A 14,863-nucleotide genomic window follows, 5' to 3' on the forward strand; every position below is an offset into this window, starting at 1 on the left:
GGACGAATTCCGTTTTTGAAAATTATTTGCTGGAAGTAAGGACACGTCAGAGCCGGTATCGACCAAGAATGAAAGGTTTGTTCTACGGTCACGAACGAACAGGCGACGTGAAACTTGAGGCAAAGAATAAGTCGCCTCTATTCTTTGCTGGTTTCGTTTCCCTGCCATGAACAAGGTAAAATTCTGTCGGCAATTTCTGCAGCTTTATCTACAGTTAAATTGGACACCGCTGCCAAAATAGACTGAACAGTCGAAGGCAAACGTTGAAGGAATAATTCTAACATTAAGTTATCAGGAACATTTAAAGATTCTGCTTGACGTTTCATATTTCTAAGCAAATCGGAAGGTTTTCGAGAACCTAATTCTTCTCCAGATAATAATTGGCGAATTTCTTGCTGAGAAGATTCTCCTGAACGATTTATTAACTCAGTTTTAAGCTTTGCATATGGATCAATAAGGTCTGGTTTCATAAGTAAATCCCGTACTAGTGATGCGATATCTGGAGGAAGATGAGAAACTACATAATTATATTTAGTAATGGATTCTGTGATAGGTTTGGGAGTGGCAAGAGCAAAGGTACTTTCACACAGAATAAACCATAAAGATGGGTCTGATCGGTTATAAACCGGAATTTGGACGGCATAAACATCAGACATTGTGCAAGGTTAAGCCAAAATAAAAGCAAAAATTTAACTAAAGAAAATGAAATTAAATGATAAGTAGAAAACAGAATTATAAAATGATCTATAATTACTACTCATCTGTGATCTGGAGGACGAAAACCGATGTAATCCATTACTTCTGGTTTGGAGATCTTGAGTGATGGCTTGTAGTCAAAACCGAAAGTGCTTGAGAACTGTTCATACGATTTAACACAGTCCGGGTTACCATTATGGTGATTTCCTGTTATGTTTTTACCACCAATCCTCGAATTCCATATCCAGATTATGTTCGTACTGCATTAATATAAATATTAACAAGACATAGTGCACAATAAAAATTAAGCTTTATTTAGGAACTTCGCGCATACTCCCCGACAGCCTGCCTGTTTCGCTCTGCTCGCTACTCGTAAGAAACTTCTCCTCTAGGGTTGCCACACTTATCGGAGGGCGCAAGGCGCGCTCCTTATCGCCATCACCACACATTCTCTCAAAAGTCAAGAACTCTGATATTATTTATCCTCTAACTAATTTTAATTTGCATTCTTGTGGAACTCAAGTTAAAGTAAAGCCAAAATAATAACATAATTAATTAACATAAAAAACCTTATAACATTATAGAGTAATTAATACATAGGTCAGTAAACCAAAAAAAATGTGGAAAACTGACATGAAGTAGTTTACTCTAGTCTTAAATGTTAATGGAAGTTTTTCATAGTAAAGTGTCAGTTTCTTGGTATCTTTTTAAATATACTGGTATATCTCTACAAAAACATTTCTTTTTTTTTTTTTTTTTCTTGATAAACAGGTGAGCGTGAAGAAATCGAGATCACAGCACTGAGGCTGATGAACCGCACTCAGACTGTAGAGGTGAGTGTAACGACACCACGAAATGAACTGCAACAGCAAGCACTAGATAAAGTAGAGAAGTTTTATACTGATCTACAGGCTTATGCAGAAACAGATCCTGCAGGTGCTAAGGCAACTTTGCAAAGTTATATCAATGCTTGTTTGTCTGACTGTAAAGGTGCAATCAATCAAAAGTTCCAAGCTGCAGTTTTGGAATGCACTGCTGATGATCAAAAAAGAACAAGGAAGAAACTTGAATCCTTGATGGCCTCACTATCAATGTCTGGAAGTAGCACAAAATGAACTCATTGCCCATTATGTGACCATAAATTTGAATTAAACAGAATAGGTTGGTTGTGGTTTACATCATTATGTAAAGGTCAAGGTACTAAAAACTAAAACAAGGATAGTTTCATTTCTAATTAGCATTTCATCTGTCACTGTGGTGTTATAAATTTCAATGCTTTTGAGAACAGTGATGCAAGGAAGATTCTCACAAAATTGAAATTATTAATTTATAAACAAAACACAATTTGTGGTACATTTTATCATTTGTATCATAAACTGAAAATAAATAATATTTGTATCATAAATGTGATATATAGAGAAATAGTGAATTTGTATCATAAATGTTAATATTTAATAATGTTTTCTGTTATTTATTTATTTATTTATTTACCTTCAAGATACAGAATCCATTGACTGCTGAGCTATTTTATGTATCCCAGATTTCACTTTCATTTGTTTTATTGCAGTAGTACTTTTTTAATATTTTATAATTTATGCATATTATATTCTGAAATCTTTTTACTAATACACAGGATTATTAATAGGGAATTTTTTGGGCTTTCTATTGAAATAAATTACCATCTTATGAAGGTAAATTAAGGTTTTAAAATTAAAATTCCTAGTATGTTGAGCAGATTTTTCTATATATGTAAGAACCCTAATTAATGTGTTTTTTTTTGGGGGGGAGGGGAGGGGGCTATAGAGCATTTGATACTTTAGGCTTTAATTTTTTTTAAGATCACAATTTGTATATTAATTACAAATACAATTGTTGAAATTTTTCTATATTAGATTGGCCTTATTTTAATCTTTTTCAAGAAATCTTCTTTCTTTTAATCTTTTTCAAGAAATCTCCTCTTATTTTATTGTTAGAAACATCAGAGAAATGCGAACCCATCAAACAGGCATGCTAAACGTAGACCTTTTTTTGCCACATAACTATTTTAGGGACATACTGCTTTGCTTCACAAATACTTTTTGTGATTTTTTCAATGGGGATGCAAATAATCAGAAAGCATTAAATATTTCTTGATGATGACATTACAGCCATATCTTAAAACAACTTAATTATTAGTCACTGCTGAATGACTTTTTATGCTGGGCTGTGGAGTCGGAGTCGGGCAGATTTTGGGGTAAAAGGAGTCATAGAGTCGTTAAAAACAGGTCGACTCCGATCCCAGTTTTTTTTTTGGACAACTTGAATTTTAAATGAAATTAAAGTGAATTGAAGACAAACTAATGACAAACTGAGTCATTATTTTTATTTATGGGCTATATACATCAATAAATAGTTATTTTCTATTTTATTGACATATTAATAAATAAATATAAGGGAGGAGGATGGATGTGATATTTGCCATTAGTGATTAAACTGATTCATTTAGTTACAAATCTCTGGTAAATTTAGATAAGCAGCAATAGCAGCAAGAAAATTGATGCCATTCTTAGGAAGCAAGCAGGAAAGGGATCAATTATTGATCAAGCAATGCCATGAGCAAGTACATATTTGATGAAATAGAGGTTGTTAGAATTAAGAACCTTTTTAGAAGATGTATATAACCCTAATGTTTCACCAACAGGAAGACTGTGGAAGGATCTTTCCAGAATCGGAAACTCTTCTTTCTCCACCGTATATAGCCACAAAAAAGCTACAATCTGAAGAATTGACAGGAGGCGAGAATGGAAGAATGTGCTGTTTGTTCTTTCTGAAATGGATGGTTTATTGCAGAAGAAATCCTTTCTTCAATGAAGAAAAGAGAAACTAGTTTGCTAGACAATGAGATCTTGCTGGGTTCAATATGTATAGATCCAAAACACCGAATTTTGTTAGATGATGAACAAATTAAGAAACAAAGAAAGTCAACTATGAATTTTCAATAAGAATGAAATTATTTTCAGAACAATTCGAATATTCAAATCAGGACAGTCAAACTTCAAACATTGCAACCGAATCTCTATCATCCTCCTTCAGTGATGAATTAGAATATGAGAAATATTTTTGGATGATATTGAAAAAACTAAGGCATAGAGAATGAAAATAAAGAACCAAGAGCCTCTCCTTCGAAGAAATAAAGAAACATGATTGCTCTTGCAAGACACCTCTTTTAGAACTTATAAAAATCAATCCTGAAAAGTTAAAAGAAGTGGTCCTAACGGTAACAATTCTTCATCCTTCTCAAGTCAGTGTGGAAAGACTCTTCTCAGCTCTGAAGTTTATCAAATCGGATCTATGGTCCTCCAACAAAGAAGATCTTGCCGAAGTTGTACTGTTTCTTAGAAATAACTAATGCCAGTTTTTCCATTTCATAATAAATGCTAATTAACATAAATAATTTGCTATGCTATCAATTTTTTCCTATAGCATCTATTACTTCTTTTATATTAAAAAATACGTTGTAACCCATGTGTACATATAGGAGGGAGTTGGTCATTTTCCCTACCGACTTCACAGCCCTGTTTTCATGTACATTAGTAACATCCGAAACAGATCTTTTATTTATTTCACCATAATACAGAAACATTACTATATACATTATGTACAAATATTTGCATTATGCTTGCAAACCTAAAGGTAATTAAACTCGCCACATTTTTTTCATCAGTTTCTGCTGAAAGCTAGTTTTTCTCATTTGCATAGAAAGCACTATTTACTTTTCAGTTTAATGCTTATAAGGCCAGGCACTACAGTTATTTGACTAACTAAAAGCATAACATTGTTTTTCTTTTTTTTTTTCTTCACTGTTATGAATCAAATGAAAAGTGGAACAGGCAGGGCTCTGGAGAGCTAAGAAAGGGCCAAGTGTATGTCTTATGCCTCTCTTTTTTATGTGAATTCTCATTCTGAAGTAATACTTTTTAACAAGCAATTTCAGAAGGTAGTCATAAACTGTCTAAATGATAGCTCTAGATCTGTGAAATGTAAATTTCTTATTTATTAAGAGAAAATAAGTACAGCAACAAGTTTATTTCTTTTATTAAGCCATGTCAAATCTTTTTGTGAAATACAAGTTAAGAATTTTTTGTTACTAAAAAAAACTGAGGAGGGAACATAGCATTATTTATTATGCTTTTAGCAGTCTTAAATTTTTGCTGATGTTAATGAACAGCTGTCATCTGTGCTATTCCAAAAGAACATGCAAAATCAGAGTTGCAATTTGTTTGTTTCAAATTTTAAAAACATGACCTAAGTCCGTAATTGCAGTGTGTCCATTGCACACAAATAGCATTGTACCTGCTATTGCACAAGTTGTAGTACGAATCAATGTATGTTATCAGGTTCATTATTATTAATACTTTTTTAAGTCTTCAATTTCTAACATTCTCCTTCCATATTATGTGATCAGTTTTAGGTAGTTGCAGTTCATGTTGAGGGAGTTGAATAAACTTAGAAGAAGAGCTAAGTAAAAGAAATTTCTTAAAGGGGTTGGTGTTAAACCAAAAATGTTGAGAATCTCTGAAATAAAAATATAGCAGATGCCAATGAGATTACAGGTCCTTGTTACTCTGAGCCATGTGTTGTGCACCAATATTCATTGTCACTTTGTCCAGTTAATGAGTAATTTTTTGTTTTAAAGAGTATTTTTATAGAAAAGAGCAATGAAATTAAAGAGCTTGATGATCACAATACTTATTAGTGATATGTTTTCATAAATTTTAATTTTAAAAATTTCAGTAAGTAACTAATGCATATAGAAGATTTTAAAAATATTTTGGTAAGCATAATCCAAATTGTTGTATGAAAGCTTATAACTTTTGTTTATTTTATTTATAATATATATTAAAATAAATTTTATAGTTTGACTAAAATTACAATAATAAATTTAACATTTATTTTGTGTTTGTTAAAAAAAAAACTAAATACTTTGCATAAAGTTATCCTTGAAAGACTGGATACATATATTCAATATATGCTTCACCTAATATATTGATGGAATATAAGTCTACATCTGGCATTATAAGAATTTTGTTTTCGTAGAAGTTTTATTGCATTTTATTGAAAATCATAATAATGCATCAGCTGAAATAAGTTTTATTTAACTCTTTGAAGACTCACCAGATGGCTGTTCATTCAAATAACCACAACTGCCCCAAACAGCCAAAATTCCATTGTTCATTTCTTCCCTTCCCCTAAGGTAAGCAGTAGCAAATGCAGGTTTCCCAATTGCATTGTATCAGTTTATTGCAGACAGTTTGTCCTAAAAGGATTTACTTGTGGTTTCTTATCTTTATTTGTTAAGATATAGAAAGGATTCATTTACCTCTTTATGCATTAACCCTTTTCGGCGTGCTAATCTTTAAAGTTGGAATTTTACCAAAAACATTTGTAGGCAGTCTATTTAGGCCTAGGGGAGAATGCAGGTATAATTTTACAAAGATTGTACAAACCATTTCCATTTTGTGTGTATGTGCGAAGCAAACAACACACTGTGCCGCACAAGCTGCGATAGGTGAGCGTTGCTGTGAAGCATGTATTACAGTAAAATACTTTGTCTATGATTTGAAAAGAGTAGAATCTGATCTCTGTAGCAGATTTAGCATAACCCAGGGTGCACCACGGGAAGGCCTGCTACTCTACACCCCCTTCAAAAAAACCAGGGGAAAAAAAGGAAACTCTCATTGCTTTGGCAATGCTGAGGCCTGTCCGATCCATTTACACAATTTTAAAATTTATAAGAAAAATAATTAAAATACTATGATATTTACAATTAATTAGTGACTAGAAAAAAATAATTATTAAATATATATACAAATAAAAATCTACAGAAATCAAAACTAAGCAAACTATGCGCGATGAAAGCAAAAAAAAAAAAAAAAGGGTCTGCTCTCGCTGAAAATCAAATAGCTAAGTGAAAACAAAGCACCGGGGTCTTCAAAACCAAAAACAGAAAAGAATAAAAACAAATATAAATAAATCTGCACTCTCAGCCTCCCCCATGTTTGAAGCCCAAGACCAGATTCTGTGACTCATTCCCATGTGACAGGCACTACCAGTACAGTGTGTTCAGTCCGAACACACCATACACTGAAGGCTTCACTATACGCAATATTTCAAAGATAAAAATTAAAAGTAATACAGAATAGGCAGATTAGCATACAAACAACAAAATTATATGAAAATGTTTTTCATTGATATTCTTTATATTTGAAAAAAAAAAAAAAATCTGAAGCATTTCTTTGAAAAATCAGTGTCTTTAAAAACAGAATATATTTCAATGCTAATGATTTGTTTGTGTTGTGCTGCCATCTATTATTCATAAAAGAGATTAAAAGTAACCATTAGTATAGTTTTCATGATATTTATCGATTATTTACAGTGTCTAAAGAGGGAATATTTTTGGTGTGTTCACACCGAACACACTGCACCGGAAAGGGTTAATGGATGGGGAGGAGAGGAAATTGCTGTGAATCCTCAAAAGGCATTTTGGGCGCTTCAGTATTTCAAGCATGCAGTTAACGAAGACTTTAGTTTTCAAAGAGTTAATAATGCAGTTAACTTTATTTTCTATAATCATAGCCCATTTTAAAAATATTTATTTTATTATTATAATTTTGTATTCTTAGTCAGTAAAATATGGTTTGCCAGATCTGTAAAATATATACAATACATCTTATTCTTGTCATATTTAACAGTAGTAAGCATTACCCAAAAATTATCCTCGGGAATGTGTAAAGTATGAGTTATATGAAAAGTCATATTACTAAAAGAAAGACATTAGTCTTGCTCTAAAACTTTTTGACAAATACTTAATTACTTGTTAGAAGTGTTTTGAAATTTGTGCATGTTATAAAAATGTAACATATGTATAATTTTTTTATTGTTCTTTATCTTATAACCTAGACCAGGGGTTCTCAACCAGTGGTATGCAAAGAATCAAAGTATTTTTAACTATTGAATTCAAAAATTAAAACCCCAACATCCTGGTTGAATTTTTAATCTAACACTCGTAAATTTATGTGATCTGAGTATTGCTCAAGAGGTACAAAAGGTTTTCAATTTTTATTTAGATGGCACACGTTAGTCGAAAGGTTGAGAACTGCTGACCTAGACGATTTTGATAATTGATTTTTCTGACATACAATTGGCAGTTGTGGAAGAGAAGTCATTTGCCGGGACTTTTATATTTTTTATACCTTTAAAATTTGCATTCTTCGATATATTTACATAATTTCAATAAATTTTATTTTTATATATATGATATTTAAATGTTTGTTTTTCAAAATATCTTTAATTCTGTTAAACCTATATATATATATATCATACTTAAAATATTGGTATTAATAAAATTGGTTAGAAATACGGTTCTAGATAATCGAATGAATCCTACGTTTAAGGGAAAAATACGAATTATAACGTAGTTGCAAATAAAGCATAGAATAAAATTTTACATTTAAAGATAAATAAAAAAAAAAAGGTTAATGATCACTAAATTTATTGAAAAGTATTTTTTAAGATGATGTAGTTTCAGAATTATCTGTATTAGATGAAAGCTGTATTTTATGTTGAAGAATAAACTGGCACGCATGGGTAGAACGAGAAAAAAATATTTTAGGCTTACACCTTGAAGCCATGTTTGTATGTTGCGTCAGCATGCAAGCCTAAAATGTTTTTATTTCATTTTAAGCTGTGCTTTGTAATGGAAGTTAAGTAAAATCTTGTTCATTATTTTAGCATTGCAATGATAGAGCTTTGAAAGAAATATATTTGGAAATGCATAAATATGGAAGGGGATTACATCAGTTTAAAATTCACCTTTTGATTGATATTAGTTCTGTAGAAAAAATAGCATTTTGCTGGAAATCTGCAAACATGCCGGAAAATGGTTCCTCCTGCATACACTTGCACTGCCTACAAAAATATCTGGATTTTGACTGACAGTCGCAGTTCTCTCCAGCATCTGCAAAATCGTCTTCTTATTGGGGATAGAGACTTCACTCTCTGCTTTGGTTTTGCTGCAAAAACTCTCTTCCCATAATAATGTACATCTGCAATGGATTCCTTCACATACTGGCCTCAGTAGTAATGAAATATCTGATGCCCTAGCTAAGGAAGGTACTTCAATGATTCTGACCTGTGACATCGTGACCTTTTTTGAGATCTTCTCTAGATTTAAATCTACTATTGCCTCTTCTTGGCATTAACCTCTGACACATGACTGTTACTTTGGTAGGCAGCCGGGAGGTGCTATTGCTTTTGGGGGTAATTGGGCTTAACAGACTACTTTGATGATGTTCCTAAGTGGACACCTGAAATGCCTTAAATTTGACCAGGGAAATAAGATCTACCCCATCTGTAGGAAATGCAATACTGATCATACCACTTCTAAACATCTCACCTGTTTGGGGCTTTTAGAAAAGGACCTATTGAAAAGACCTACTTTTGTTTTGGATTTATTGACGGTTCTTGGACTATGAATCTGATTTAGTGTAATGGCTAACCAGTTAGGATAAGAAGAACAACAAGACAATAAATGATTTCAATGTGGATTTTACACTGTAATGATCAAAGAAGATTGTAAAGCTGTTTTCACAGTGATGTAAAACCATTTTCCCGGAGAATACTTTTTAATTTAAAATTTGGGTGCACTGTAAGGAAAACTGGACATCACTTAACAAGATGTCACATATATGACCGCTAGTAGGTCAAGTAAAAACCTGAATACCAACAAAAATATTTTTACATTTTTGAATTCAGAATAGAACATATATTAATTTTCAGCTATAAAAAAAAATAGAGCTCATTCAAGAAAGGGTTAAGGGGAAAAAGTTAGTATATTATTCTTACACCTTGCAAAAAGAGAAGTGTATCAGCTGTTTTCATCAGGATTACTACTATTTCTGTAAACCGGTGTTAAAGGTTGAATTTGCCAATTATATTGCATATGTTTTTTTTTTTTTTTTTTTTTTTTTTTTTTTTTGTGGACTATTTAACATTGTTTCCCAATTTCTGTGTAGCTTTTATTAACAATATAGAGAAATAATATACTGGTTTATGTATAGAAAATATTTGTTTTTGGTGTAACTGTATAATAATAATGTGATATTTATTGTATAAAAATAATTACTGGTATAGTCTGCATTAAATGTAACTTTTTTTAAGTATGTGAAATGAGTGGTTTAAGCTTTTTTTCTTTTTTTTGTTGTTGTTAATTTCAGTTTTAAATACAATAGATATTCAGTCTAATTAATCTTAAAATTTGGGCAACTTTTTCATATTGTTTCTTCAATATAACTGAATATTTTTTTATGACATATTTAAAAGTTGTTCATTGAGAGTGTATAGTTGTTATCTGTTAAAATCTAAAAACATTTTTTTAAGAAATCTATTTTTAATAAAATACATTTTAATAAACCAAAATAGTCATAATGTATATTACTTATAATATACTTTTAATAGTATAAACCTTCTAATATAGTTACAAAATGCAATAGACTCCCAATTAATCAAATTATTAAACAAGTGATGGCCAGTATTCAAAGTTACAAAATAGCATTTACAAGTTGTAAGCCATATTTAAAAAGCATTTAGTATGTATGTAGTATATAAATATTTGTTAAACATTTATTTAAAAAATTATTTCAATTAAATTTTTTTTTAATTATATGTAACAACTGTCATCCAAAAGGCACAGATTAGTCATTAATTGAAACATAAGCGCAAAATCTTGATTAGCAATGTTATTTATTTTGATGAAGTAATCATTTGCCTCTGAATCAGTGCACTTAAAATAGACAAGGAAAATTAGATTCATGAGGGGAAAAAAAAAATTATGAAAATATGGCTGATTAAAGCAAGACTAAATAAGGAGGAGTCTACTGTGCATAGTTTAAAAAATGGTTTATTACTTTTTATTGTTTTAAAGTGATTCCCTTTCATTTTATTATTTGAGAAGACCACATGCTATACTTTTTAAGGCAAGGGAAAATAGACTTTTTATAAACTGAAATTATATTTGATTCATTTGTAGCTATAACATAAAACTGTGTATTTACTTGTAATGTTTGTAAAATTTTATTGTATTTGTTTAGCTTTCTTGAAATCTCCATTTAAAAATAAATAGTCTGATTCAAATGATCATGTGTTTTTGTATCATATTTTTACACTGATAATACAAATTTCATATCAGGATACTGAATATAGCTATTAGTTTCCTATTAGACTGTATTTTTTTCAGTGTTTTTAATAGATCAGTTGTCTGCTTAGTGACTGAAATCCATTTACAATAATTTTATTCTAATTTAAATGTTATGTATAAAAAATTTTTACTTATAATATTGTCATTAAATTAGTCTTCTAATTTTTTACATTATAGAGCCATGTGTCACATACATGGAATCTTGTCAGCAGTTTTCCCACCTTCTTACTTCAATACATGTAGCGTTAAAAAATCAGTTTTTATCATGTAGTTTAATCTGATATAGTATTTTAGATATATACACATTTTAGATACAATCACAGCATAATTCAGAATTGTGTACTATGTGATGGCTACTGGAATAAATGCAAATTATAAAGTAAATAAAAAGTCATTTCATAAATGTGGCTTTAAATTTTATACGTATATTCACAGATAATTTTATAAACTTTTCTCTTAAATAATGGAAATAGAATAATGAAATTAAATAGATAGTATGAAACTTATAAATCTGATTTGGATGCACTAGAGCAAATATTCTTGGTGGGAATTATATGAGAGATTGTTAAATTTTAATAAACTAGGAAGAAGCTTTTTGAAATGAAAACTTTTAGCATGATACAAGACTAACAGATCCTTAGAATAGGTTTCACTATTTTCTGTTTTTACTCAGTGCAAGGTGATGCAAATTGCCTCGAATTCTGTAGTAATCATCCAGACTGTTTTGCTCATGTTGGTTCTGTAATATTTCTTATTTGCTATCCATTTATTTTCATACAAACATACATTTTTATCACATTTGTACATCTTACAGCTATCACGAATGTTAAAACAATATACTGTGATTGATATATTCAACATGGATTTGCATTCATTTTGCCTCAATGAAGAAGGACCTCACTGTGTTATTTGGAGCAAAGATTTTATGAAAACAACATTTGCAGAAAGCTTACCTTCAAAACAAAAGCTTTCTTGAGTATAATTAAGAATTTTTGTTAAATATGAAGGATTTAGCTGAGATCGTACAAACTTCACGAGGATACAGGAGCTTCCCATGCTGTAATGTTTGAGATAGCAAAATGGGAAGGAGGACTATGATCATATTGGCTGTTTTAAAAATGGCATTCTATTGGGGGGGGTGAATTGAAGCAATATAACTGACAATACTGTTTGAAAAGGACTTTACGATAAGGATCAAATTCTTTATGAATCTATTTTCTTATCTTCAGTTCATTTGACTGATGTAGCATCCTGTTCACAGTTGTTAATATTTGCGAGGTATATTCTTTTGTGATACTTTTAAGAATTTCTATTTGTTATTAACTTTAAAATTTCCCTCCCTCGTATTTTAGAAAAGATTTCATGATTTGAATTAGGAATAACTTCTGCTCAGCAGTGTCTGTGGTTGATGTATAAATGAAGTGCCAGCCATACTAGGAACAAAATTTGGATTTCAAACCTGTACAAAAGAATGAAAGCAGACATAAAAGAAATTCGGTGTTTAATATATTGATAGGCATTAGCCTCAAAAACATATTCAGATCCACTGAAAAGAATTTGGCATCAAACAACTAAAAATATAATTTCGACAATGGAGAAATTCTAAACACATAGCTCAAGGACTTAATGTATCAACATGAATGTAAGCTGTCATTTGCTTCTTTTCTTTACAAATGCTTAGTTACTTTCATGAAAAAACATGATTGGCAAAGTGCCGAAGTTGAGAGATACGAGCTCTGAAATACAGATTAAAATTAACGAAATTTTTACCCTGGCATAATACAAAAACGTAAATCTGAAGAGTTGAATAAATATTGAATTTTGAAATGCAAGAAAGGAGTACACCATATTTACTTTTGTATTTTCCTTCTATTTTACTGCTTGAACATCAGATTGAAAAAATATGCAGTGTATAATTCTTTCTGAAGAGATGGCTCAAATGATAAACATAGCATATTAAGAAAACATACATAAAGCGACGTAATATTATTACATAATCTATTTCAAAGAACCTATCAGTTTCGAAGAAATTGTTTTCATTTACACAAAATGCTTTCCTGTTTGTCCATATATTTTACACTGTTACCCAAAATCAACAGTTTTTAAATCCTGCTGAAAAAAACGGGGGGGGGTGAGTTATGCAAGTAAATACGGCAAATATACTGATTTCCATAGAAACTAAAACACTTATCTGAAAATGTCCAATATTTTTGACTCCAATAGGAAAGAATGAGTGCCGCCACAATTTTTGCAGCACTGGAGACTGAACTGAATATTCCTTTTTCTGGACTCTTTGACTACGATTTAGATTTAAGGAGAAATTCATTTAAATGTTCAAATTGAAAACATTTGTGGTGGAAATAAAAAAATAAAGTTTTGGAGATAAACTAATTCAGAAGAAAGAAACGTGTTAAATGAAAAATCAGGATTTTGTCTCTTCAAATAGGGATCCTAGACAAATAGGACAGAACATTACATGTGTATTGCTTCCATTTGAGAAAATCTTTGTGAGTAAGGGTTTCCAAGCTCTGCTACAAATGGAAATACAGCATTAAATTAGATTCAAGACTGAAAATAATCTGCATTTTGCTTTTAAACTTTTTGTTTGTTAATTTTTTTTAGTTTGCTTTTGAAGTAATTTAAAATTAGTTTAATTAAAAATTCAGTATTTAGTTACTGTTAAAGTTTTTTCAAAGCTTTATATGTAACATTATAATCTGCTATTAAGTCGCTGAAAAAGAGGGATGACATTCTGAGAATATAGCGAAGAAAAGTTGAGAATGACTGGATTTAAGATAATATTGTTGCGTGCGTACAGGTTCGTAATAAATTGAATGCACAAGGCTGATGAAAAGAGAATAAAATTTATTATTATCACAACAAATAAAACAAAATGTTTAATTTCCTCAGATATTTGTACAATATTGCAATATCTCACGGTAGTTATATTTTAAACTACTAAAAACGTTCAACAGAACTCAGAGGGGTAGCAAGGGGAAGGCACCTATCCCCGGGCGCAGCATCCAGGGGACGCCAAATTGATGTTAAGAATCTTTAGAATAAAATGTTTTCCATTCTTGACAAACAGGAGGGGAAGAGGCACGAAATGTTCACTTGTCCCCGGGCGCTGAAAACCCTAGCTATGGCTCTGACACAGAACTTAATTCAAAACAGAGAAAGCTAATCCGATTTTACCGCGAATTCCCTACAATCATTAACAGCAATAAGTAAACAACTGAATTGAGATGTTTTCTTCCAGCTTTTATAAGCTTTTTAAATGCACAAGAAAATTCTCGTATTTCCTCGATTTTTCTGGTTAGCAAGAGTACAATTACGAGATATCTATTTAATAAAAATATTAAATACGTTTTCTCCTGTATTTTAATTTTTACGGCATAGCTTTCTCTGCAAATAAGTCTCGTGCTGCATGGCACGGGAATATAAAACAATTTTAATTAGAAACTCTACTAAATATAGCTAAAATAAATACGAAAACTTTAACAATATATTACTTTCGGGAAACAGGGAGATTAATAGCACATCTGAAAAATTCACCGAAAGGTCAAATAAATTACCTTTTCTCTTTTGCCAAATATCTCAGGATAACCAATTTTGCTGATAAACTTTTATTTTTTTAGATGTACAGAAGTAATGTAATAATACTGTGAAAAATATATTTCACAGCATTAGATACATAATGGGATCGTAATACATTAAAGCTTACATAATTACGGACCTCAGAACTGAATTTTATCACCTGAATTCTATTACATTTAGGATTTTATTAATTATTTTGTATTTTCTAATCTATTTTAGTGTACTGTGAGAAAAATAAATCTGTTCAAAGTAGGGGAAAATTCCTTTTCCTCCAACAGCATGTTGTCATTAAGAAACAAACCCTCATCAGTTTCACTAACAGATGTATTTGTACAG

The 14,863-nt window shown here is 30.7% G+C and overlaps 1 protein-coding gene across 3 annotated transcripts in view; it reads left to right on the forward strand.

Moving 5' to 3' along the window:
• The window catches only part of LOC118196850 (BAG family molecular chaperone regulator 2), a 32,987-nt gene extending 22,117 nt beyond the window's left edge, over nucleotides 1-10,870 (forward strand). For all 3 annotated transcript variants that reach the window (XM_035368334.2, XM_035368335.2, XM_035368336.2), the window contains exon 3: nucleotides 1,468-10,870. In XM_035368334.2, coding sequence (XP_035224225.1) covers nucleotides 1,468-1,811 — 344 coding nt within the window. In that variant the 3' untranslated portion in view covers nucleotides 1,812-10,870. The remainder of the gene's footprint in view (nucleotides 1-1,467) is intronic.
• Nucleotides 10,871-14,863: the final 3,993 nt, after the last annotated feature.

This window comes from Stegodyphus dumicola, chromosome 7 (assembly GCF_044657685.1).
Source record: "Stegodyphus dumicola isolate Sdum_Otavi_A_Nest chromosome 7, ASM4465768v1".
NCBI lineage: Eukaryota > Metazoa > Arthropoda > Arachnida > Araneae > Eresidae > Stegodyphus > Stegodyphus dumicola.